Here is a 25,721-nt window from a genome sequence, read left to right on the forward strand (position 1 = left end):
GCATTTTACCCTAAATTGTTTCTAAAGTAAAATTATGCATGCCAAAAAAATATTAATCTCATATTACTTTTTGAATTGTGGCTTTCAATATTGTTAAATCCCTCTCACTCAAATACTATAATATATTTATGACAACTTTTAAGTTAAAAATGCCATATGTTTATAACAAAGATTACACTTTATATTTATAATGATGATATTGTTATATATGTTTTTACTTATAATATTTAAATAAAATATAAAAGATTTAATTTCAATCTTTTACACATTTTGCTAAAATTTTTGCTAGCCTATTAACAATAAAAAAAAAAAAAAATTTATAATTGCAACACTTCTTTTTATTTCATTTGTTAAAGTAGTACACACCTTTTTACAGGTTAATCCTCACTTATTAATTTAATCAAACTTTTGAATGCTGTCCAATAAAAAATAATTATATATGAAAAAATTTCAGGTTTTTCTGATTACAAAATGACTAAATATCTTTTTAGATTCTTCTTTTGATCTATTTTAGAGTTTCATCTTCAGCACTTTTTTTCTTCACAAACTTATTAAAGATATATAAATTTCACATTACAATTTAATTTTAAATTATTTATTTATTTTTAGAAAGAATATGAAGATACTTGTCTTCAAAGTACATATAAGAAGATCATAACTTTATCTTTTATTTTGCTAACATAAACCATTTCAATGAGCATTATTTCATTATGTAACTTTCGATTTGATATATTTTTGTCATTATTGCCATTACCATCAGGCATGCAAACCATTCTTTAAAACATTACTAAAATATTAAATATTTTTGAGAACATGAATGTATCAAACATTTATTTAATTATTTAATTAAATATGTCACATATAATTATTTTAATGGACTTAAGTGAACCCATAAATTTTCTTAAAAATCTGTATATAGCCATTATCTTCAAAATACATTTATTGGGCTAGTTTGCCCATTCTAGGTAGTAACAACTTTACTCAGGTTATTAATTTATTTATCCCATAAATGATAAAAATAAATTAAATACATTTTAAAAAAATTATATATTATTTAAAAATTATTTAATTTTCTAAGCATATTTAATAGCATATTTGACCTATTAAAACTAACCAACTTCTAATATTTTAGAACTTAATTATTTATTATTCTCTGCTGGTTTGCAACTTGCCACTTGCAGCAAGTTTTCTTGAGAGCAATCTTCTCTCGAATTCCCTTCAAAAGAATAAATCCTAGTTCGCCCACCAGGCCTACACGGCATACCAAAGTATTGACATCCAGCTCGCAAAAGCTTGAAGCTCAGCCGTTGCTGCCACCAGATCGGCTGCGTCGCCACGGCCTTGCCTGCGAGGTCGATGAGCGAATCTGCGAATCAGCTCCTTGAATTTTATCGTGTCAAGAACGGGGAAGTCCTGCGTGCCCGGAGAGGATGAACTCGGATGGAGACGAAGATCTCGCGCGCGCTCTGGGATCCCGATACAATCTCGATGAGGCGATTGGAGAGAAAGGTGTCGCGATCCCTGCCATGGAAAGGTTGCCGCATCCATCGCACCTCTTGATAAGCTCCTCCCTAGAATCCCAAGAAAAAGAGAATATCAAGAACTTAGCTGCCATCGCTAGCAAAAACTCTGGAGAGTGAAAGATAAGCCGAAGAATCGTTGGAATCCACGTCCAGGAGAGCCATCGCAGCTCGAGCTTCACGAATGGGATCGTTGTAAATCCTCGACGCGCTCACCAGGCTCGCTAGCGCAACATCACTGGGCGAAAATGGCATGGAATCGATCAAATCCTCCGCAGTTTGAAGCTTCCCAGCGCGGCCGAGCGCATCAACCAAGCAGCAGTAGTGCTCCACCAGAGGTGTCAGCTCAAAATCGAGAATCAGAGTAACGAAATAGTTCCGGGCCTCGCGAACAAGCCCGATGTGGCTGCAAGCCACCAAAACACTCGAAAACGTCATCTCGTCAATGCGAGAGCCATGAAGAACCATGTTGTGAAAGATTCCATGGGCCTCTCGCGGATACCCCTTGTGGGCATATGCCGCGATCATAAGATTCCAAGAGATTATATTCCTCTCCGGAGTATCATCGAAGTAAAGCCTAGCTTTCTCAACGTTTCCAACCTCACCATAGACAAATATCATGATGTTCCACGACACGAGATTCCTCTCGGGTATCTTCTCAAACAAGTCCTTGGCCAAGGGAATATCCCCGTTCTGGGCATATGCTGTGTACATGGCATTCCAGGTGACGAGATTCTTCCCAGGCATGGTCGCAAATATCCTCTTGGCATCTTCCAGATCCCCTTCTCTAGATGCGGCCGTTAGCATCGCAGTGTAGGAGTAAACGTTCCTTCTTTCCGGGTTGGACGAGAACATTCGCTGGGCCTCATGGTAATGGCCATTCTCCGCGTATCCGACGATCATGGCCGTCCAGCTCACCACATCCCAGCCGCTCATTCGCGCAAACACGGCCTTGGCCTCCTCGAGGCGGGAATTTTGAATGTAGCTCTGGAGCATGGACGTCCAGGATACAACGCAGCGATCCAACGGCGTGGAATCGAAGAGGGCTTTGGCGTCCGGGAGGGAGGAAGGGCTCTTGGCTATGGCTTGGGTCATGGCGGTCCAGGAGACGATGTCGAATTGGGGCTGCCGGGAGAAGATCGATCGCGCCTCTTCGATCCGGCCGCCTTGCGCGTAGGCGGATGCAAGGGCAGTGTAGGACAGGAGATCGCGGTTCTTCATCGAGTCGAAGACGATCTTGCCTTGATCGATCTGGCCGTGGCGCAGGTAGCCGTGGAGCATCAGCGTCCAAGCGATGTCGTCCTTCTCCGGCATTGCGTCGAAGATCGCCTTTGCGGCTTCCAGATGCCCTCCCAGCGCGTATTCTTTGAAGATCGTCGTCCAGGAGATGATTCCCCAGAAGGGCATTCGATCGAGAAAGCCTCTGGATTCGTGGAGCAGGCCGCCCAGGGCGTAGGCTCGGATCATGATATTCCAGGTGATATCGTCCTTCTGGGGCATGGCATCGAAGAGAGATTTCGCCTCCTCCGGATTCCCAGTGTGGGCAAATGCCGTCAAGAGCGCGTTCCACAGCACGATGTCCGTCCCCGGCACAAGAAAGAAGAGATTCTTGGCGTCCTGGATGGCGCCGCCGTGGATGCATCCAGTGAGCATGTTGTTCCAGGTGAAGACGTTGCGAGATCTCATCCGGTGGAAGGTCTTCCAGGCATTCTCCACGCTGCCGCATTTGCCGTAGCTGAGGAGCAGGAGATTGGTGAGATAGGTGTCGTCGCGGAAGCCATTCTCGATGATCTTGGCGTGCGCGGCGCGGCATTCTGCCAGGCTCTTGATATTTCGGGTGATCGTCGCGAGAAATCTTCGATCCAAGCTCATGCGCTACCTCCTAGGGTTTGGACGATGCAGCGATGGATCCCCGGCGAGACGCGAGAGCTCCACGCGCGGTGGAAGCGCATGGCGCTACAGGTATGGCGCAAGAGCCTCTACCTGGATCGTGTGGTGCGCTGGGACGAGCTGATCTACTCGGAGATCCCCAGAGCCATGGAATTCGTCCAGAGCCAGGGCGGGAGGATCGACATCAAGAGAATGCCGGCGGAGATGGACGAGGTGAGCAAGAGGAGGATGAGCAAGCTCCTTCGCAAGCACGCCGCGGTGTTTAAGCTCACGTACAAGCACCACAGGACCCAGGAGTGGATCGAGCTCAGGGATTTCATGCAAGAGATCATGGAGGCCGAGAGGCAGGCGATCCGTGACAGGGATGAGAAGCTCTCGGTGTCCATCGTGAAGAAAATCTTGATGATGTGCAAGGATCGCAGGGCGCCAGTGGCTCCGGTCAAGAACTTGAGCAAGGAGTGTGCCTTCCCGATCGATTTCGATGGGTTTCTCCGGAGGTATCCGGAGGATTTCCGGCTAGCCGGGGGATCCAGAATGGTGGAGCTCGTTTCGTGGGATCAGTCGCTAGCCGTGACTGACAGAGAAAGGGCTGTGGAGGCAGGAAGAACGCAAAGAATTCTCGGCCCTTGGGCGTTCGTGAGTACGTTTCCAAAGAAGTTCGAGGCGGACAAGATTTTCTGGGAGGAATTCGACAAGTTCCAAAGACTTCCAATGCCGTCACCTTACGAAGACCCCGGCAACTCGGCAGATCCCAGCAGTCTGTCTGGAGAGAAGAGACTCCTGGCAGTCTTTCACGAGCTACTCAGCCTCACGATCGAGAAGAGAGCATCTCTTGCAAAGTTCAAAGGATTCAAGCAGGAGTTGCGGCTGCCAGAGTACTCAGACGCTCTGCTTGCGAGCCACCCGCGGTTTTTCTACGTCTCAGAGAGCAACTCACGCCAGATGGCGTTTCTCCGCGAAGCTTACCGGGAGAACGATCGGGTGTCCGTGACACGAGTAAAGGATCCGCTGGTTACTATAAGGAATCGATACATGGGCCTGCTAAGGGTGGAGTTCAGGGAGCCGCGGGTGAAAAGGCCTTGTGTATTTAGCACAGATGAAAGCGATAACGAGGTAAGTTGTTGCTCTATATGTTTTCTATCTCATCTTCTGGTTTGTTTGGCCATTTGCAGGATTGTGACACAGACGCCGCAGATATACCATGAATCGTGGAAGGAGAAAGCGCTCACAAGAGACAGACACTGATCGTTTGAGAAGGTATGTTGCTTATTTCTCTTTTTCCTTTGCGGGCAGTGATGACGAGGTCTCTAGATGTTTTCTATCTCACTTTTTCGTTTCTTTGGCCTTGGCAGGAATGTGACAAGACGCCGCAGATATACGATGAATCGTGCAAGCAGGCATGCGCTCACACGTTGATCGTTTTTCCGGTCATGGGAAGGTATGTTGCTCTTCCTTTGCTGCGAGCAGTGATTGACGTTTGTTGGTTATAGAAAGCCAAAGCCGCGAGCTCCAAACCTGAGTCTGATGTCCTGTTTGGAGTGACATCTCTTCGTTACCAAATGACCATTTCAATGCAGCTTGGCGGGAAACTGAGGTTAGTCGCAACCGGTTTCTAATCTTTTAATTTGGAGATTATGACAAGGATGTACACTGTGGCAGGCTTTCCCTCATTGTGACAGATTCAAGACCACTTGAAAGCATACAACTTCACAGGAAAATCGAATCAACGTAGGATAGTGCGATAAGTTCTACATAGCGAAAGAAGAGCACAGTCTCAGCTACATCGTGACACCAGGTAGTCACAAACATCCTTGTGCCAAAACTCCATCACCGATTCCCAGAGGCTGGGAACTCGCTTGGGCAGTGCCACCCTCAGCAAGCCATCGCCAGTCAAGTTGTAGCTCGCCCTGTCCTCCACATACCTGAGAGGGAAGTAAAGCCTGCGAGCAAACACTTTGGTGCTCGCTCCTCCGCGCTCCAGCCTCACTGCGTGCCCGCCATCCTCGTCCCGAGCAACGCCGGCTATGGACGCGATGCAACCAGTCCCTTGCGCCTCTCCCATCAGCTTCAAAAACCAGTCGCGCTCCATCATGCCCCGGATCTCCCGAGCTGCTGCTGCTTCTTCGCCATCTTTTCCATCTTCGCCATCTGCTCCCCCGGACGAGCAAGTGACTTCGACCTGAGCCGACTGGGCGCCAGGCATCTCCGCGACGATCACGTACGAATCCGGGAGCTCCAAGATGTCCACCAGTGGCGACACTGTGATCACGCTGGGGTCATGAACGCAAGCACCAACTTTGGTGGCAACGAGAGCTTCCGGTCGAACGAGTCGATCAGCGTTTTCGATGGTGTGGTCCATGGGCGGAGCTCGCAGCCCACGAGCCGTGGAATGAGCCTCATCACTCCGAGGCTCCAGCTCCACCAAGTCTTGTACTAGCTCGGATCCTGGAACAAGCGGCACCGTCACCCGCAAGAGACCATTCTCAATCCGGTGGCTGATCCTGGCCGCGTCGGCGTGCCCGGGGAGGATGAACTTGCGAGCAAACAGCTTGGTGAAAGCACCGCGATCACGGACGGAGAACTGGGCTGGCTCCTGGTCGTGGGAGACGCCAGCGATGGAGAGAAGATCAGAGCCCTCTACTGCTTCCACCTTGATTGATACGTCGCTGCTCGCCACTCCGGGCATCTCCACCAGGATGAGATACGCGCCTTGGAGGCGCACAACGTCGGTGGGAGGAGCCGTCACGACCGTGTCGTCGATGGCGCAAAGGAACGACATCATTGCGTCCTCTACCTCGACTGTGGCGTTGGAGGAGCTCCCGCAGCCCCGCGCGTGGACGGAAAGGCCATGCTTGCACGCCGCCACCGCTGCCGTGAAGAGCGCCAAGAGCAATAGCGCCCTTCTCATCTTACCCTACATCAAGAGCTTAGCAATTAGGATTATTATAGAAAATGATCGATCAAACCTTACAAAAAGGATTCCACTCAAGAACGTTAAGTTGGTGTAAGAAAACAAGCGTACCTGGCGGTTTTCGACCCTACACAGCCAGCCGTGATAGAAGAAAAGATTACCCACCTGTAAACTTCCGAACTATATCAGTGGCACCATAAACTCCCTCTTAGGACTCTTGCATGACAAGAAAGGTAACACTTTCCACAGCCATTTTGTTACCTGCCGTTTTGCAACAGGTGCTCCCGCCTCGTCCATGAATCCTGTGCACCATTTTGACACTGTCAATTGAGAGAAAAGCAAAAGAGAACTCGCCCAACCAAAAACTCACCTCTACTTTGTAATGCCATCCTTAACAATTCTGCTGCACAGGAGCACCACTTGGTCTTACTGCTTGTTGCACACCCCCGAGCAAATCCTCTTGCTCTAACCACGACGGTCCTCGTCGACAAACCAGACTTGTTCCAGGAACCATGGTATGTGTATATATGACTTTGTTTGTTGTTCTGACGTATCAGTTATTTGTGCAGGTTGCATATACAACCAAAGAGTGTCCGCCTAATGCAGCTCGTCATTGAACGCTTGTCAAGGGTAGGGGTAATCTGGGATATTGGGACGGGCATATGGCATGGGCACTGAGAAGAATGAGCAACTAGCACGGATAGCAATGAACAAGCTGGCAGAGAATGTTCAGCAACGGAGATACCTACCCAGTGTACTCAAACCTCTACTGATGGTCGTGTCTCGAATAGCTGCAATGTTGCACCGAAGAGAAGTGTGGAATGATAAGTTGATTTCTATTTTGTCTCTTCAATGCTCTTCTGCCGACTGGGACAAGTGGTAATAACCTTTTCAGTCGGCACTTTTAGAGTTACTCAAAATGCCAAATTTGGGCATATGCTACGAGCATGCTTGTCCACGTAACCGTCTCTGGGGCATCCAGTTTAACAATCGCCTGGCTCCTTCGGTCATCTGATTCTAAGTCAACCCATGGTCCCCCCACGACACTGCATCTTGCATCGGCATTTCCGGAACACAATCGCAGCCTCATCCAGGTGCCTCTTCTGGGTATATGCTGCAAGAAGCGCGTTCCAAGTGAGGCAGTCGATCGAACGTCTTCTTGACTTCCTCCATGCATCCCCTGCGCGCAAAGGTGACCTCCTGGAGGATATCCTCCATTGCGATGCAGGTTAGCCATTTCAATCCTCATTCTTTCGGTTTCTGAGCTCCAACTCCAAATTCTTTGGAAACTTTCTCATTTGGTAATCATTTGCATTGACAACAGTGTTGACAAATACAATAAGAAATAGAAAATGAAAGACAATGCATTAACTTGTTTTTATTTTTAAACCACAAAGCAGAATCTTATTATATGTATGCAATCCGTGGACTCTTGCTAACCAATTGCGCGTCTGGTCTGCTTGCTGAGGCGTATAGTGTGCACATCTTCATGGCCCCATTTGCCAATCCAGTACTGCAAGCCGTGCTCATTGGTCGATTCATCTGTTGGTCCGCTGAAGATTGGTCTCATGTACAAGGTATCCATTACGACCTCCTCACTGTTGGCCGGGTTGGGTCGAACTCTGACGCACTGAGCTTGCCTCCACAATGAGAGGCTGTACTTTCCAAATGTTTTCCTCTCGCCTGCAGCAAGCATGCGTATGGACATTCCGACATTGATCAAGAGGATCGATATAAGTGGATGAGGCTGACATAATATACGTACCAGGTAAGATTTCTACAAAACCCCCTTCGGACTGAAGCTTTTGAGTAATGAAGAGCACGGTGCTGGCTGCCCAACCTGTTGCGGTGGATGCAATTGATATACCTGAGATGCTTGCAGCAGCAGCTGTGAAGGCCGCCAAGGCCTCAGTAGAAACAAAGAACACATCGATGACTCCATTAGCAACCAGAGCCGCGCTGAATGGTGCAGCGGCTCCAGCGGTTGCAACGACAGTGGCAACGGCCGCAAATACAGTGACAACAGTGGTGGCAATACCAATGGCTGCAGTATCAGGGCCTACTTTCACAAGGTAAGGGTCGGGAGTGTTGTTGTAGATGGAAATATAGGAGCCCATTGCAAAATTTTGCACCCCAGCAGGCAGGTAATGCTGGCAATGTTGCTCGAGGAATCCTCATCCTGATACTTAAGGGGCCAAACGAATGGTCTATTTAGTGTGTGGTGATTGCATCTTTTAACTTGCATTTGCACAAGCCTTATCATCACACATAACGTGGGTATTGTATGAGAACCTTTTGTAAAACTAAATGTGGATACATGTACTAAATGTTTCAATTTTTTTAGGAGCATTTATTACATTTTTTTAATTTGTTTTTTCATAATTCGAAGCCTCGTAGAGTCTTAGGTATTGAGTGTGACAGGAAAAAACAAATAAAAACAATGTAATAAATACTCCTAAAAAAATTGAAACATTTAGCACATGTATCGACATTTAATTTTAAAAAAGTTCTCATACATACCCACGTTGTGTGTGATGATAAGGTTTGTGCAAATGCAAGTTAAAAGATGCAATCACCACACACCAAATAGACCATTTGCAAGGTTTTGGCTCCTGTACCTTGTGCTGGTACAATGTCAGTATCAATAATCAAACAAGCTTGGGCGCCTTTTCATACCAAACTCTCAAGTTAAGCAGGCCGCTTCACTTGGCCGGCAAATAGTTTCTACAAGACAAAAGCCATACTGTTTGAATAGCGGTGCATGTGCATTGATGAACCAAGACTGATTCACAATTCTGGAGTGTAATTTGGCCTGCAAATAGTTGCTGAGCTGCATCACTTGTTGGATTTAAATTTGATCTAAATAATACATTGCATGTGCATTTTATTCTGCTGTGTTATACATAGAGGCTCGCATCCACATCTTGCCCACGATGCAAGTTACGCGCTTAATTGTTGTTACATTTCATTCCTGGAGTTTCCACGTTCGTTTGGCCCCTTAAGTATCAGGATGAGGATTCCTCGAGCAACATTGCCAGCATTACCTGCCTGCTGGGGTGCAAAATTTTGCAATGGGCTCCTACATTTCCATCTACAACAACACTCCCGACCCTTACCTTGTGAAGGTAGGCCCTGATACTGCAGCCATTGGTATTGCCACCACTGTTGTCACTGTATTTGCGGCCGTTGCCACTGTCGTTGCAACCGCTGGAGCCGCTGCACCATTCAGCGCGGCTCTGGTTGCTAATGGAGTCATCGATGTGTTCTTTGTTTCTACTGAGGCCTTGGCGGCCTTCACAGCTGCTGCTGCAAGCATCTCAGGTATATCAATTGCATCCACCGCAACAGGTTGGGCAGCCAGCACCGTGCTCTTCATTACTCAAAAGCTTCAGTCCGAAGGGGGTTTTGTAGAAATCTTACCTGGTACGTATATTCTGTCAGCCTCATCCACTTATATCGATCCTCTTGATCAATGTCGGAATGTCCATACGCATGCTTGCTGCAGGCGAGAGGAAAACATTTGGAAAGTACAGCCTCTCATTGTGGAGGCAAGCTCAGTGCGTCAGAGTTCGACCCCACCCGGCCAACAGTGAGGAGGTCATAATGGATACCTTGTACATGAGACCAATCTTCAGCGGACCAACAGATGAATCGACCAATGAGCACGGCTTGCAGTACTGGATTGGCAAATGGGGCCATGAAGATGTGCATACTATACGCCTCAGCAAGCAGACCGGACGCGCAATTGGTTAGCAAGAGTCCACGGATTGCATACATATAATAAGATTCTGCTTTGTGGTTTAAAATAAGAAACAAGTTAATGCATTGTCTTTCATTTTCTATTTCTTATTGTATTTGTCAACACTGTTGTCAATAGTCGGGGGTCTATAGTGCAAATAAATAGTCTATTTGCAGAAGCCTTATCATCACACAAAACGTGGGTATTGTACAAGAACTTTTTTAAAATTAAATGTGCATAATAATGAAGCAAATGTATATATATATATATATGTTAGCATGTACTAAATGTTTCAATTTTTTTAGGAGTATTTATTACATTTTTTTATTTGTTTTTTCCTAATTACTAACACTGGGAGCCTTGTAGTGTCTCAGGTATCTACAATGCATTTCCTTGTAAGCCGGTTCTGATCTGGATGAATTTATTTAAAACATCTCAAGTTAAATGATACAACGGGGCACATAACTGGGATAGGTGAATGAGGCCAGGTGCAAAGGATCTGAGGGATAATGTTTGGGCCAAGAGTTACACCTTTAGTCACTAAATTTCACTAATATAACAATCTACTAGAAAGTTGACAATTTAAGCATGACAAGGAAGTCATATTAATGAATGTCAAAGTCATGTGGAGCAGGTTAGATATAGCTCTCTAGTGTGAAACTGTTGACCCGATCCATGCTGATTCCTAAAACACAAACTGAAACATTATAAATGTAGGTATATTTGGTGTTGATGTCAAGAAGTTTGAATGCATCTTTATCAATCATCACCATTGAATAGAGCTCCAAGAATCTAAATTTTCAACTTGAATCCATGGTTGCTTTGTTATCACACTCAATGAGAGCATCTATTTGTTAATCTAAACTAGAACTCTACCTTTGTTGTAGAAGCAGTTTCATACTTCAGTTTACTATTAAAAATGAATTACAAATACTGCAGGTTTAAAATCCTGCTACCACAAAATTCACTGTTATGAAGATATGAACACTTGCTTCAAATTCTCCTTGTCACATAACTTTTTCCAAGTTGAAGGCCTGGATTTTACAGAGAGGAGTAAATTTCTGCTTGAAGATCCATTTGGTGGAGACCACTCTTCTATCTTCTAGCAAATCTGCCAAACTCCAAGCATTGTTCTTCATAAGGGTATAATACTCTTCTTTCATTGCTCAGCACCATTGGGTAGCCTCCCGACTATACATTGCTTCAGGAATTGTGAGAGGTTCTGGAGTCATCCATCGCTCAACTCCTGCAAAGTAGAAATCAGCTACACTGTTGGCAGGCATTCTTCCTCAAAGTTGAGGTGCTGGCAGACTCCAAAGCCAGATAACTTATGTGCCCAGATTTGGTTGAGTGAGAATGAGAAGGAGAGGAGTGAGAAGGTTCAGGAACCAAAGTGGAGGCTAGAGGAGAAGGAGGAGGATCCGTTGAAGACATTGTTCAGTACCACTGGTGAATCTGGAATAGGATCTGGTACTAGAGGCAATGGTAAACCTGGAGCTTGATTCACTTGAGTGTTTTCTGGAATAGAGAGAGGCTCCCCGTCAAGTAGCAGCAGCCAAGATGAGTTAGTAGAGGAATCACAAGAGATGATACCTCTAGAATGTGAAGTGAGAAGATGCTTGTACAACTTTTGCTCATCAAACAAACCATCTATGTTGTGCTTGATGGTGTGGGATTCCCAATAGGCTTTCATTTGCTCACTGTAGCCAATGAGAACACAACAAGAGCTCTTGGGGTCCAATTTCTGTCACAGATCGTCAGGAACATGGGTGATGGAGATGGCTCGCTGCATGCTGGCATGCCTCGATCTTTCTGATGCAAAGCAGTAGCCTATATACCTTACGAGCTGTGGATTGGGAAGAAACCTAGCATTGCTCACTTGCGCATCTTTGGTTGCGCTGCCTATGAGGTCCTATTTATACGCTTTGCAACTCCATTCTGTTGCGGGGTGTACCTGAAACAAAACTAGCACTGGATCCCTTCCCGTTCATAATAACAAAAGAATTCATTAGACAAGTACTTGCCACCACTGTCGTAGTGAAGAACTTGAAGCCATAAACCTATTGCCACCTCAACCTTTGCTTTGAAAAGCTAGAACAGCTGCATGACTTCAGATTTATGACGCATCAGCTTCACTACCACATTCCTTGTATATATGTTTCTGTGTGAAGGTGCATGGGTACACAATCATCCAAATGAACCAGTGCTAACGCCTGTGTACAACAAATCTTGAGAAAGATTGCCGAGAAAGAACCACTTCTGGTTAACTCTTGAGCAAGCTCCTTGATTGATGCCATAGTTGAAGAGAAACAGCCTCCTTGGCTACTAAAGTGGCACTTGTTGGGATCACTGTGACGTTTAGCTTATATAGCCCACCACATCTACTGCCACTGGCAACCTCCTCCTATTGCTGGTCCAGTAACTAACAGCTGCTGCGACTGAAGATCACCCGATAGCCCTTGTCTATGATATCACTGGCAGACAACAGAATTTGGCTTGTTATTGGCACAAATACCTTCAGAGCTCTCTTGTAGGTAGTTGAACGATTAGGGAACCTCGGGCAGCCGGATGGACATAACACTGATGAGTCGACTCATGACCACGTGGACATGCCACGTCAGCTGATCGAGACTGACATCTCGACACTCCCACTCTGGCTCGATCAGCTGAGAGGATGGACTACCCCTCCCACTCAGCCGAAACAGATGGAGAGCAGACTCGCAGTGCAGTGCGATGGCGTTCAAAGGAATCTCGAGCCAAAGCCTTCGTGAGTATATCAGCCACCATTGCCTCCATTTTGGACTTGTTCCCCGATGTGTTTCGTCCGAGAATGGAAGCGAGGATTGGCGGCCAGTGCAAGAGCACTTTGGTTGTCCGGGAACATGGAATCCGGGGCAGGTCACGGCAGAACGGTCAACCGAATCGCTTCTTTGCTGGCAGCGGTTAGGACAATGTACTCTGCCTCTGTCGAGAACAGAGCCACCAGCGGCTGGCGCATACTGCTCCAGGACACAGCAGCCCCATGGAGCAAGAAGGGAGAGCGCCTTGAGTCCTGGTCGCCCGCCCAGTCCGCATCCGAGTACCCATGAAGTTCCTGTGACACAGCAGCGCCATAGTGAAGCTGCAAATGCAAGGTACCTCGAACGTAGTGGAAAATCCGCTTCACAGCTTGCCAATGTGTAGGTCCGGGGTTCTCGAGGAACTGGGAGACCATCCCAACAGCATAGGCGAGATCTGGTCGCGTCCCCAGCATCAAATAAACGAGACTCCCCACAGCTTGACGATAAGGCACCGTGGCCATGTACTCTCGTTCTTCCTCTGTGACAGGGGCCATGTCACGGCTGAGTTTGTGATTGACGTCAAGAGGTGTGGCCACGGGAGAACAGTCCAGCATATTGAAGCGTTCGAAGATCTCCCTTGCATAGTGAGCTTGTGTCAAGCTCAAAGTGCGTGCTCCTCGATTGCGTATAATTTGGATGCCAAGGAAATGGCGAAGCTCGCCCAGGTCAGACATCTCAAATTCTTCACTCATCTTCTTTTTCATCTCGTCCAGCAGGTGGCGGGTTTTTGCACCGAGAATGCAGTCATCAACGTACACAGCAACCAGGAGAAAATCGTCACCACACTTGTACAGGTACACGTTTCCTTCCACTGCAAGAGGAACACACCCCAGGCTCTTGAGAAACGCATCAATGCGTTCAAACCAAACCCTCGGGGATTGTTTAAGCCCATACAGGGTGCGATTCAGCTTGCAAACAAGATGTTTCTCACCAGGTTTGACGAATCCAGGTGGTTGCGTGATGTAGACCTCGTTCAACTTGCCGTGCAGGAAAGCAGTGCGAACGTCCAACTGGTGCAGTTCCAAGTCGTACTTGGCAGCCAGTGCAAGGATCACTCGCACAGAGGTCAACTTCAACCTGGCCTTGAACTTTGCTACAGTTCCATCAGGTTTGTACTTGACTGTGTAAATCCATTTCGAGCTCACAAGGTGAGCACCTTCAGGTAAGGTCTTTGTCATTGTATTGTGTCACTCATGCGGATGCATTTCAGCATTCATGGCTTCTCGCCACTGGGCAGCATGAGGTCCAGCTAATGCCTCGTCAACATTCGCTGGAATGGGGATTTGCCCTGGATTAGCAGCCATGAAGTTAGCCTGGTGCGTTCCTTTCTTTTTAATTTTTCCAAAACTAAAGAAGGGACGAGATTGCTCAGCTTTCAGTTGCAGCCTCGATGGTACTGGAACTCTAGCAGAGCGCTGAGGTTCAGGACGTGCTGGAGGGTGGATCACTGGTGGTGGAACAAGTGGAGAATCTGGGAGAGCTCCCACTGAAGTTGGCGACTGCTTCCAGCTCCCACTGAAGGTGATGATCCACGTCCAGCTCCCACTGAAGATGAGCTGAGGAAGAACTCAGGAGCAGCTTGAAATTCCTCGTCGCCCTCGAAGTAAGTGTTCATCAGCTTTTCAGAGGTTCTCACTGGAGGAGCTTCTGGCAGAGGCATAGCTGGAGGGCGTGGTGGCAGTGTTGGAGGAACCACCACGTTACCACCAGCAGAAGCAAGAGGCAGCAACGGGACTTGAGAAAGAGCTGTAGTCACGTGAACTGTGTCTACCAGCTGGAGTTCCACGAAAGTAGGAGCAGGAACTTCAGCTCGATCCTTGTACAGCTTGCTCTCATCAAAGAGCACATCCCGTCTTTCCAGCAAAGTCTTGCGCTTGAGAGAATAAAGGCGATATCCTTCCATGCCTTCCAAATATCCCAGGAAAATGGACGGCTCAGCCTTTGACTCCAGCTTCTGGCGTTGCTTGTGTGGAAAGTGTGCGTAGGCAAAACAGCCAGAAATGCGGAGACGATCGTAACCAGGTGCGTGACCAGTCCAAAGCTCATTAAGGAGTGGTCTTCCCAGGCAGGTGACGTGTTGGCAACCGGTTTCGAACATAAACAGCCATGTTAACTGCCTCACCCCAGAAAGCAGCTGCCATTCCCGCATGAATCTATAATGGTGCGATTCACCCTCTCGGCAGCACCATTCTGGGCATGTGCATCAGGGATAGCAAACTGGTGCTGGATCCCAGCTTCTGCACAAAACGTCTCGAATTCTCCAGAGACGAATTCTCCTCCACAATCGCAATGATTGCAGCGGAGCACATGAGCTAAACAGCCGTGTAGATTTTTTACCAAAGCCTTGTATTGGGAGAAGCAGGAGAACACCTCTGACTTGTGAGCCAGCAGGTACACGATCAGGTACCGCGTGTAATCATCCAGGAAGGTGACTACATAACGTTTGCCTCCCAAAGATTCAACCATAATCGAACAAACGTCCGAGTGTACCAACTCAAGAACGAGAATGAAAAATCTGTGGAAAAGGAAAAACGTGGTGTTTTCCACAAACACAAGCTTTGCAGATGGGCAGCGTGCTCCCAGGCTCTCCCAGGCACTAGTCAATTCATTAGCCCTCAAATCCGTCCCACGCACACAGCAATGGTTTCACCCGTTTCCATGTGAAGCGCCAAGAATTGTTGATTCAGCAACATGGAAGAATTTGTGGCTTGGGCCACGAAGATCATGCGAAGCGACGTCCCGATTTCAGCAGCGGTGAGATCAATCAGCGGCAAGAATTCATCGCTCAATCCTGAAGAGGTGTGGATACTTCTCTTCGCTGGAAATCTATTGTTAGTAAGAAAACAAAAGAGAAAAGGGCTCAATCTCCAAGGGCTGAGAAAAAGAATGATGCTATGTATTGATAAAAAAAATAATGAATGGAGATAAGGATTCACAATTTGGATTCCCCCCTTTGAAAGGCTGTTGTGAAGAGCCTGCCAGCATATGCTATATGCTGTGCATGATCTAATCTATGGCTTCGATGCAGCCTTAGGTTCAAGGTCGGAGTCCCCTAAGCTTGGGTTTTTGGTTGATACACTCTGCTCCCCTGACAGAATTAGACACTATCCTCAGTTAGTCTCCATTGCTTAATCCAACGATAGCTTGGGACTTAGAGATTTTTGCTACTGTTTGTTGCTGAAGTTGGTGGAAGAGTTCGTGTTGAGTCAAGCTAAGTTGTGTCAAACTGAGTTGAGTTAAAGTTTGTCTGCCGGGGTGATTGTCAATTGTTGGTTTCGGGGTGTTTGTCGGTTTGGGTTGGAAATTTGCTGAGGTGCTGATGCTGACCATGTCAATGTGATATGGTCAAAGCTTGTTGAGGTTGACGATCTCAGTGAAGTCTTCAGCAAGTGTGCTGACTTTGGCAGTGCTATGGGTAGAGTGTAATGATTTTGAAAGGTCCTTGCTAGTTGGTGTCGAGTTTTCAGCCCAGTTTGCTGATGGGTCCTCGGTACCAGAGAACATGATCATCGACACTGTATTTTGGAATGTTGTGCCGGGATGCTTGTCAGTCGTGCTGAGCTTTACTCTGTTTTTGGATGGTGTGAAGTGTCCAGAGGGTGTTGAGTCGAAGTTTGTCGAGACGTTCGAGTTGCTGAAGCCTTTCTCAAATTGCGTGTCATGTGTCGAGATTATACTTGATGATGACTCGCATGCTCAGGACGATGAATTCGATTGGCATGATGGCTTCTGTTCTGAAGGCGAGTTTGAATGGCATCATGTCAGTAGTGACTTTATACGCAGTTCGATAGGCCTAGAGTACGTTAAGAAGTTTGTCGTCCCAGTCTTTGCCAGAATCGTTGATGACATTTTTGAGGATGGTCTTCAGTGTTTTGTTCATTGCTTCTACTTGACCGTTGCCTTGAGGATAGTATGGTGTCGAGTTTTGTGTTGGATTTTGAACTCGGTGGCAAGATGTTGGATTGTTTCGTTGATGAAGTGGGTGCCTTTGTCGGTGATGAGTTCAAGTGGTGTGCCAAACCGAGTGATGATATTTTTGTAGATGAAGGTTGCTGTTGCTTTCGCTGTGGCATGTCAAAGAGGTATTGCTTCAGCCCACTTGGTAGCGTAATCTGTGGCGACAACAATGTACTGATTTCATCGATGGGTGCTGACTTGGGGTCTGACGAAGTCGAGTCCCCATTTTTGAAATGGTGCCATCGGGAATGTTGGGTTGAGTTGTTGAGTCTGAGTTTTCGGCAGTAACCAGTGTTGTTGACATGTGTCACAGCGTTTGCAGAATTCTTCAGTGTCGTGACAGAGTGTCGGCCACTAGAGGCCAGCTTGAAGAATCTTCTAAGTTGTGGTGTCGGCAGCAAAGTATCCACCGGAAGGTCCATCCTAAGCTTCCTTGATGATTTGAGTTGTGCTTGGCGGCTTGATGCATCAGCGAAGAATGTTGTCAATGCCAAGTTTATAGAGAGTGCCTCCGATGATTGAGTATCGGCGGGTTTTAGCGACAAAAGTCTTCTTTTGGTTAGACGTGGTGTCCTGCTCTGGAACTTTTGCTGAGTTCAGGTAATTGAAGACACTGTCAAGCCAGGTTGCCGGTATGGAAACTCGGAATAGGTTTGAGTCAGGTAAGTCGTCAGTGAGTCTTTCGGGTTTGTCGCCAGTGGTGATCCGGCTGAGATAGTCTGCTTGCTCATGATTTTTGCTGGGTTTGTGGACAATCTCAAAGTTGTATTCTTGTAGTAAAAGGAACCATCTTGATATTCAACCAGATAGTATCGGCTTGTTGATGAGGTAAAGGAGTGCCTTGTGGTCGATGAAAAGGACAACTTTGGTTGACAGTATGTAGTGTCAAAACTTCTAAAGTGAGTAGATCATGCTGAGAGCTTCTTTCTTGGTGGTGGTGTAATTTCGTTCAGCTGGGTTGAGTAGTTGGCTGGCGTAGTAGATCGGTTAATCTCGGTTGTCGTGTTGAGTTTGGCTGAGAATTGCACCAGTGGTGACGTCGGAAGTGTCAACATGAATGTGGAACTCTTGTGTCCAATCGGGCTTGGCAAGGATTGGTGCTGTTGTGAGTTTGAGTCGGAGAGTGTCAAATGCTTGTTGCTATTCAGACGTCCATGTCTATTGGGCATCTTGCTTCAGTCTGTCAGTGAGTGGTTTGGCAATGTGAGTGTACTTGTGGATGAAGCGTTGGTGATATCCGAGAGGATGACATCTTGAGTTTGCCCATTGAAGTGTTGGAAAAGGTTATAGCATTAATTTGCTATAGTTTGTTGGTTTATTCATTAACGCTTGGAGTAAATTGTTGGATGGAGAAAGTGTGTAGTTAAGGCATTAACATCGCTAGCATTTGTGTTAGTGGAATTAGCATTATTATTTCAAGTGATGAAGAATTTGCTTAAAACTTGATTTTCTATATTGTTAGTGTTTTAGGCTTCACATTAGATCTTGAAGGTGATTGAAGAAGAATGTTAGTGCAATGTGGATATCCGAAGATATAGTTTTCGTGATTAAGTTTTAGATGTTCATTTTGCATTTTGCGGATGTCAGTGTTGGATATCAAAATATAGGCATGATGTTCAATGCTTAGACATACTGTGGTTCATTTGTTAGAAGTTGTTGAGGAAAGCATTTTGGCTCATAGCTTTGATGTTGAAGTTAGTATTTGCATCTTGCAATCATTGGTGATGATTGAATATCATTTAGGATAATTGATTATCCTTGTCAAAAAGTTTTGCTTGATTGTTGTTGATATAAAATGATTTGTTATTCTTCGGGATGGTGCATTCTTTTTCCAACAATAATTATACATTTCTCTATTGATAAAATGATTGATGATCTTTTATGGTGGTTAGTTGTTCTCTTTGATGGCTTATGGCTTCTCGCAATACCACATGTTCTTTATGGTTTGCTCTAAATTAGTCTCTTGGGTTTGAGACATTAGTAGGATATTGCTAACACTTGCTTGAGCAACTCTGGTTCCTTGGTATTGTTGACTGAAATCTATTTAAATTGACTAATGTGATAGTTGACATGAATGAGTGTTTGTTGGTCTTACTACATTCATTTTGTTCTGTTGATTGTTGCTCAAGTTAGTTTTGATAGATTGAGATGTTATTTCCTTCAAATGACACATTCGTAAGCATCTTGCTTATTAATCAATAATACTTTGTGTTCTTTGAGTTATCTTTGGTAAGTTGTTTGACATATTGTCTACCATCTTCAATAGTTAAATTTCATTATTGAGTTCCTTGATGATATATTTGCTATTGAATTTTGTTGGATGGTGATTCCTATGTTTACCAATTATGGTGTTCTTGGTGGTTCCTATACTATAATACTGGTTTATCGGATGATAACTTATTTGGAATACTTTTGTGTTCTAATCTAAGATTTAATCACTGATATTTCAGTCTCTAAGATATCATTGTTTCTGACTTTAATATTGGCCATCTATTGATCTTTAAGTTTGGGCCAGTATAAGCAAACTGGCTTCGGCACTTCGTATGCATAGTGAAATCTCTAGTCATGGGGTAGTTACTATTGATTGATCACATAACCTACCTCTCTGTCGATGTTCCTTATTCTGTTAAAAGGGCGTGACCGTGTAAACAACTCTAACTGTCTGTTTACAGTAGTCTATCTAAACCTTACCAATGGGTTTGGTTTTTTTGCTCATGAGGGTTGGGGCCTCTGGCTTCTTTCTCTATATCCCTACACATCCAGAGCAGCAAGGGTGGTTAACTCCGTTGGTCATTTCCTTGTCAGCGATGGCCAAAAGGTGTTTGAGTTGGTAGCACATCCGCGTTAAACAAAGAGGTTGCCTTCTAACTCATTTAAGTTGGTGCATTTCTCACATAGTGTGAATACCGTGAACTTTTTTTAGAGTTGTTTCCTTGGCGGTATTCTAGACTCGAGTATGCATTGACGAGGACGTCGATCTTCCCTAGAGGGGGAGAGTGTTGCAAATGTGATTTCGGGTATCGAAAGTTACCTATTGGCCAGTCCTTGTCAGGAATCCCCCAATTCTTGCCACATTCCTGACTCTTGCCAGATTCCTGACCTGCAGACCACATTCCTGATTCTCGGGACACTTCCCTATTCTTGACTCTCAAGACACTTCCCTATTCCTGACTCTCTGATTTCCTGTACGATTCCTGAGTCTCAAGCCACATTCCTAATATTGATGTGGCGCCTCCTCAACCTCAACTATATTTAAGCCGTCCTCGATCCAAGAGTGGTGAAGCTTCATCAACCTATAGTATATATAGGTTAGCCTTGTTCCATTTCTCCACAATCTGAATCAACGCCAGTCTAAAGCTTCTTCTTTGTTTCCACTAGCTTTTCTCTTTATCTTTTGCATTTTCCAGTCTTGATCTTGTTGGGGGTCTTGACAGTTTGATTCAGATTGTGCTTTTTGCTTTTGCTTTAACTCATTTTGATTATTTGATTGCCTTTGTCTTTTTTCCCTTTTTTTTTTCTTTCTTCTTGCCGATGGAGTCTCCAAGCCATCCTGATTTCTTTGCCGAAGTCCTTGCAAAAATCCAGTCTAAGAATACCGAGCTGAAGGTGACCCTTCTTCGCATGCAGCAGAAGCTTGCTTCACTTTCGGCTCAAGGATTTAGCAACGTTCCTGAGCTGAAGGTGAGTTTCCTGGCGAAATTTTTAGGCAAGCGTTCGGAGCTTCGCGGATTTCTGAACCAAATGGAGCTGATCTTTGCACTTCAACATCAGCGGTACCCCACTCCCGAGTCTCAAATCGGCGCAATTGGGACGTTGCTCAAAGGTGCAGCTTTGTCATGGTTTTCTCCTCTTCTGGAGAAGAGCATGAAAGGGGTCGTGGTTCCGGAGCTGATGGATCTTCAATTGTTCAAAGAGAAGCTCGAAGCATGTTTTGGCGAGACGGATCGGGTTCGGGCTGCTACCACAAAGATGAGACGTCTCTCTCAAGGGTCTTGTCCTGCCTCGATCTACGCTGCAGAGTTCCAACTCCTTGCCTTGGACACTCAGTGGGATGAGTGGGCTTTGATTGACCAATTTCGTTTCGGCCTCAACAACGGTGTCAAGGATTTGTTGCTCACCATGGAGGATCCCAAGGACTTGTCAGACGCCATCAACAAAGCTATTTGATGTAACAATCGTCTCTTTGAACGTCGTCAGGAAAGTCGCCGTGCTGCTGTTTTTCTGTCCCAGACTCAGGAATCCCAGCTTGAGTCTCAGGGCATACTCTTGAACCTACTGCTCCGGTCCCGATGGATATTTTTGGTACTCCCCGACTCATTAGAGGGAAGTTGAGTCCTGCTGAGAAGCAACGTCAAATATCTCATAATCTTTGCCTCTACTGTGCTGATCCTAATCACAAAGCAGTTGTGTGTCCCAAGAAGCCTCCCCCACTGCTCGAGTTCACTCTGCCTCAAAGTTCACCTCTATTGCAGTCGGGAAACGACCTTGTCTAAATAGAGTAGGAGCTGTCTGTTTGGACTCCCTGAATAAAAAACACTTTTCTTCTTTATCAAGCTCCTCACCACCTTTCATCAAAGCCACCACCAATTCCCGCAACTTCTGCGTCCCATGCCTCCTTTCTTTCACCAGACAATCAGGACTCAAGGCTTTGACGCTACTGGACTCGGGTGCAACTTCCTACTTCATGGACATGGACTTTGCTGCCCGACATCACGTTCCTCTTTCTCCTACCATACAGGATCTGAGGGTTGAAGGCATCGGTGGGCATTTTGTGTCTCCATCTTCTGGACTTAGGGAAACGTTGCCCGTTCGAGTACACATCGAGTCCATTGTCACCGATATCGCATTCAACATCATTAACAGCAAGTCCTCCTCTGTGGTGCTTGGTCTTCCTTGGTTCCAACTACATCAGCCTCAGATTTGTTGGAAGGAATTACAGCTCATCTCTCCCACATCACCATCTCCCACGGCTTCCCCTGTTGTTCATCGAGTCCGAATCAGGAAAAGTTCCCTAAACTCAAATCGGGGTTCTGTTCCTAACTCTACGAAGTTTTCACCCTCTTCTTTTTCCTCTCATCCATCTTACACTGGACAGTATCCTCATTTTATCATTCCATTTAGTCGTACACCTCCTCCTATCTCCATAATCACTATGAAAGAACTCCTTCATAAAGAACCTATTTTTCTTTTTGCTTTGCATGTTTTTCCTGTCAGTCTTCCTGAGAAGTATCATGATTTTGGGGATGTGTTTGACAAGAAAAAAGCTAGTGTACTGCCTGTTTATCAGCCTTATGACTATCCCATTGATTTACAGGAAGGAGCGTCACCTCCATGGGGGCCTATCTACGGGTTATCCCCGTCCGAGCTTAAGGCCCTCAAAGAGTACGTGGATAAAAACTTTGCCTCGGGGTACATTCAGCATTTGCAGTCCCCGGCTGGAGCGCCTGTCTTCTTTGTCAAGAAGAAGGATGGGAGTTTGCGGCTAGTCATCGATTACCGAGGTTTGAACAAGGTGACTATTCAAAACTGTTATCCGCTGCCCCTGATCTCAAACCTGTTGGAACGCCTCGGCGGTGCCCACTTCTTCACCAAGATTGACCTCCGTGGCGCATACAACCTGATCCGGATCCGGCTTGGTGATGAATGGAAGACTGCGTTCTTAACTCGCTATGGCCACTTCGAGTACACTATCATGCCATTTGGCTTGACAAATGCTCCAGCAGTTTTCCAACACATGGCGAACGATGTCTTTCGAGAGTTTCTTGATCAGATGGTGATCGTCTACCTTGATGACATCCTCATCTACTCAAAAACTCAGGAGGAGCATGACAAACATGTACGCAAGGTGCTGGCAAAGCTGCGAGAACACGGCCTATACGCGAAGCTTGAGAAATGTGGCGCCTCGTCGACCTCAGCTATATTTAGGCTATCCTCGATCCAAGAGTGGTGGAGCTTCATCAACCTATAGTATATATAGGTTAGCCTTGTTCCATTTCTCCACAATCTGAATCAATGCCAGTCTAAGGCCTTTTCTTTGTTTCCACTAGCTTTTCTCTTTGTCTTTTTGCATTTTCCAGTCTTGATCTTGTTAGGGGTCTTGACAGTTTGATTCAGATTGTGTTTTTTCGTTTTTTGATTTTCGTTTTGATTGTTTGATTACCTTTGCCTTTTTTTCCCCCTTTTTTCTTTCTTCTTGCCAATGGAGTCTCCAAGCCATCCTAATTTCTTTGCTGAAGTCCTTGCAAAAATCCAGTCTGAGAATACCGAGCTGAAGGCGACCCTTCTTCGCATGCAGCAGGAGCTTGCTTCACTTTCGGCTCAAGGATCCAGCAAAGTTCCTGAACCGAAGGTGAGCTTCCCAACGAAATTTTCAGGCAAGCGTTCGGAGCTTCGTGGATTCCTGAACCAGATGGAGTTGATCTTCGCACTTCAACATCGGCGGTACCCTACTCCCGAGTCTCAAATCGGCGCGATTGGGACGTTGCTTGAAGGTGCAGCTTTGTCATGGTTTTCTCCTCTTCTGGAGAAGAGCATGAAAGGGGTCGTGGTTCCAGAGCTGATGGATCTTCAATTGTTCAAAGAGAAGCTCGAAGCATGTTTTGGCGAGACAGATCGAGTTCGGGCTGCTATCACAAAGATGAGACGTCTCTCTCAGGGGTCTCGTCCTGCCTCGATCTACACTGCAGAGTTCCAACTCCTTGCTTTGGACACTCAGTGGGATGAGCGGGCCCTGATTGACCAATTTCGTTTTGGCCTCAACAACAGTGTCAAGGATTTGTTGCTCACCATGGAGGATCCCAAGGACCTGTCGGATGCCATCAACAAAGCTGTTCGATGTGACAATCGTCTCTTTGAACGTCGTCAGGAAAGTCACCGCGCCGCTATTTTTCCGTCCCAGACTCAGGAATCCCAGCTTGAGTCTTTGGGGCATACTCCTGAACCTATTGCTCCGGTTCCGATGGATATTTCTGGTACTCCCCGACTCATTAAAGGGAAGTTGAGTCCTGCTGAGAAGCAACGTCGAATATCTCATAATCTTTACCTCTATTGTGCTTATCCTAATCACAAAGCAGCTGTATGTCCCAAGAAGCCTCCTCGACTGCTCGAGTTCACTCTGCCTCAAAGTCCACCTCTATTGCAGTCGGGAAACGACCCTGTCCAAACAGAGTAGGAGCTGTCTGTTTGGACTCCCCGAATAAAAATCACTTTTCTTCTTTATCAAGCTCCTCACCACCTTTCATCAAAGCCACCACCAATTCCCGCAACTTCCGCGTCCCATGTCTCCTTTCTTTCACCGGACAATCAGGACTCAAGGCTCTGGCGTTACTGGACTCGGGTGCAACTTCCTGCTTCATGGACACGGACTTTGCTGCCCGACATCACGTTCCTCTTTCTCCTACCATACGGGATTTGAGGGTTGAAGGCATCGGCGGGCATTTTGTGTCTCCATCTTCTGGACTTAGGGAAACGTTGCCCGTTCGAGTACACATCGAGTCCACCGTCACCGATATCGCCTTCAACATCATCAACAGCAAGTCCTCCTCTGTGGTGCTCAGTCTTCCTTGGTTCCAACTACATCAGCCTCAGATCTGTTGGAAGGAATTACAGCTCATCTCTCCCACGGCTTCCCCTACTGTTCATCGAGTCCGAATCAGGAAAAGTTCCCTAAACTCAAATCGGGGTTCTGTTCCTGACTTTATAAAGTTTTCACCCTCTTTTTTTTCCTCTCTTCCATCTTACACTGGACCGTATCCTCGTCTCATCATTCCATTTAGTCGTCCGCCTCCTCCTATCTCCACAATCACTATGAAAGAACTCCTTCATGAAGAACCTCTTTTTCTTTTTGCTTTGCATGTTTCTCCTGTCAGTCTTCCTGAGAAGTATCATGATTTTGGGGATGTGTTTGACAAGAAAAAAGCTAGTGTACTGCCTGTTCATCGGCCTTATGATTGTCCCATTGATTTACAGGAAGGAGCGTCACCTCCATGGGGGCCTATCTACAGGTTATCCCCGTCCGAGCTTAAGGCCCTCAAAAAGTACGTGGATGAGAACCTTGCCTCGGGCTACATTCAGCATTCGCAGTCCCCGGCTGGAGCACCTGTCTTCTTTGTCAAGAAGAAGGATGGGAGCTTGCGGCTAGTCATCGACTACCGAGGTTTGAACAAGGTGACTGTTCGGAACCGTTATCCGCTGCCCCTGATCTCGGACCTGTTGGAACGCCTCGGCGGTGCCCGCTTCTTCACCAAGATCGACCTCCGTGGAGCATACAACCTGATCCGGATCCGGCCTGGTGATGAATGGAAGACTGCGTTCTGAAGCCGCTATGGCCACTTCGAATACACTGTCATGCCATTTGGCTTGACAAATGCTCCAGCAGTTTTCCAACACATGGCGAACGACGTCTTTCGGGAGTTTCTTGATCGGATGGTGATCATCTACCTCGATGACATCCTCATCTACTCAAAAACTCAGGAGGAGCATGACGAACATGTACGCAAGGTGCTAGCGAAGCTGCGAGAACACGGCCTATATGTGAAGCTTGAGAAATGTTCCTTTGATCAGCAGTCTGTGGAGTTCCTTGGGTACTTTGTCACTCCTGAGGGTATCACGATGGATCCTGCCAAAGTCAAGACTATTCTCGAATGGGAGCCTCCACAATCAATGTCGGACGTTCAGGTTTTCCTTGGCTTCGCCAACTTCTACCGCAAATTCATTGATCTTTACTTTGACATTGTCCTTCCTCTCACACATCTCACTCGCAAGGATGTTCCCTTCTCTTGGTCTGCTGCTGCCCAGCAGGCCTTCGACACACTCAAGGCGGCTTTCAGTTCTGCTCCTGTCTTGATCCATGCTGATTCCTCACA

At 46.3% G+C, this 25,721-nt stretch overlaps 4 protein-coding genes across 4 annotated transcripts; 2 read left to right on the plus strand and 2 right to left on the minus strand.

Annotated features, from left to right (window-relative positions):
* Positions 1-1,604: 1,604 nt before the first annotated feature.
* Positions 1,605-2,327, minus strand: LOC9639029 (pentatricopeptide repeat-containing protein At3g29230). Its single transcript, XM_002977219.2, has one exon. The coding sequence runs from the start codon at positions 2,325-2,327 to the stop codon at positions 1,605-1,607; it is 723 nt and encodes a 240-aa protein (XP_002977265.2).
* A 66-nt stretch (positions 2,328-2,393) lies between these two features.
* Positions 2,394-5,156, plus strand: LOC112348833. The gene is made up of 5 exons (XM_024682064.1): positions 2,394-4,523; positions 4,583-4,667; positions 4,763-4,848; positions 4,901-5,004; positions 5,070-5,156. The coding sequence occupies exons 1-2, from the start codon at positions 2,394-2,396 to the stop codon at positions 4,613-4,615; spliced, it is 2,163 nt and encodes a 720-aa protein (XP_024537832.1). The 3' UTR covers positions 4,616-4,667; positions 4,763-4,848; positions 4,901-5,004; positions 5,070-5,156.
* Positions 5,157-7,669: 2,513 nt separating this feature from the next.
* On the minus strand, positions 7,670-8,656 carry LOC9639031. The gene is made up of 2 exons (XM_024682065.1): positions 8,087-8,656; positions 7,670-8,004 (listed from the first exon to the last, which is right to left on the minus strand). Exons 1-2 carry the CDS (start codon positions 8,436-8,438, stop codon positions 7,757-7,759), a joined length of 600 nt encoding a protein of 199 aa, XP_024537833.1. The 5' UTR covers positions 8,439-8,656; the 3' UTR covers positions 7,670-7,756.
* A 503-nt stretch (positions 8,657-9,159) lies between these two features.
* On the plus strand, positions 9,160-10,127 carry LOC9639032. The gene is made up of 2 exons (XM_024682066.1): positions 9,160-9,744; positions 9,827-10,127. The coding sequence occupies exons 1-2, from the start codon at positions 9,393-9,395 to the stop codon at positions 10,072-10,074; spliced, it is 600 nt and encodes a 199-aa protein (XP_024537834.1). The 5' UTR covers positions 9,160-9,392; the 3' UTR covers positions 10,075-10,127.
* Positions 10,128-25,721: the final 15,594 nt, after the last annotated feature.

Source organism: Selaginella moellendorffii, unplaced genomic scaffold (assembly GCF_000143415.4).
Source record: "Selaginella moellendorffii unplaced genomic scaffold, v1.0 SELMOscaffold_33, whole genome shotgun sequence".
In the NCBI taxonomy this organism is placed as follows: Eukaryota; Viridiplantae; Streptophyta; class Lycopodiopsida; order Selaginellales; family Selaginellaceae; genus Selaginella; species Selaginella moellendorffii.

What these genes read in the sequence shown, in the direction of transcription:
- LOC9639029 (XM_002977219.2), bottom strand. Translation starts at nt 2,327, where the DNA reads ATGCTAACGGCCGCATCTAGAGAAGGGGATCTGGAAGATGCCAAGAGG.
- LOC112348833 (XM_024682064.1), top strand. Translation starts at nt 2,394, where the DNA reads ATGGCCATTCTCCGCGTATCCGACGATCATGGCCGTCCAGCTCACCAC. An exon ending in CAGATGAAAGCGATAACGAG is followed by an intron (nt 4,524 to 4,582) that starts GTAAGTTGTTGC and finishes GGCCATTTGCAG; the next exon opens with GATTGTGACACAGACGCCGC.
- LOC9639031 (XM_024682065.1), bottom strand. Translation starts at nt 8,438, where the DNA reads ATGGGCTCCTATATTTCCATCTACAACAACACTCCCGACCCTTACCTT. An exon ending in TTTTGTAGAAATCTTACCTG is followed by an intron (nt 8,005 to 8,086) that starts GTACGTATATTA and finishes TGCTTGCTGCAG; the next exon opens with GCGAGAGGAAAACATTTGGA.
- LOC9639032 (XM_024682066.1), top strand. Translation starts at nt 9,393, where the DNA reads ATGGGCTCCTACATTTCCATCTACAACAACACTCCCGACCCTTACCTT. An exon ending in TTTTGTAGAAATCTTACCTG is followed by an intron (nt 9,745 to 9,826) that starts GTACGTATATTC and finishes TGCTTGCTGCAG; the next exon opens with GCGAGAGGAAAACATTTGGA.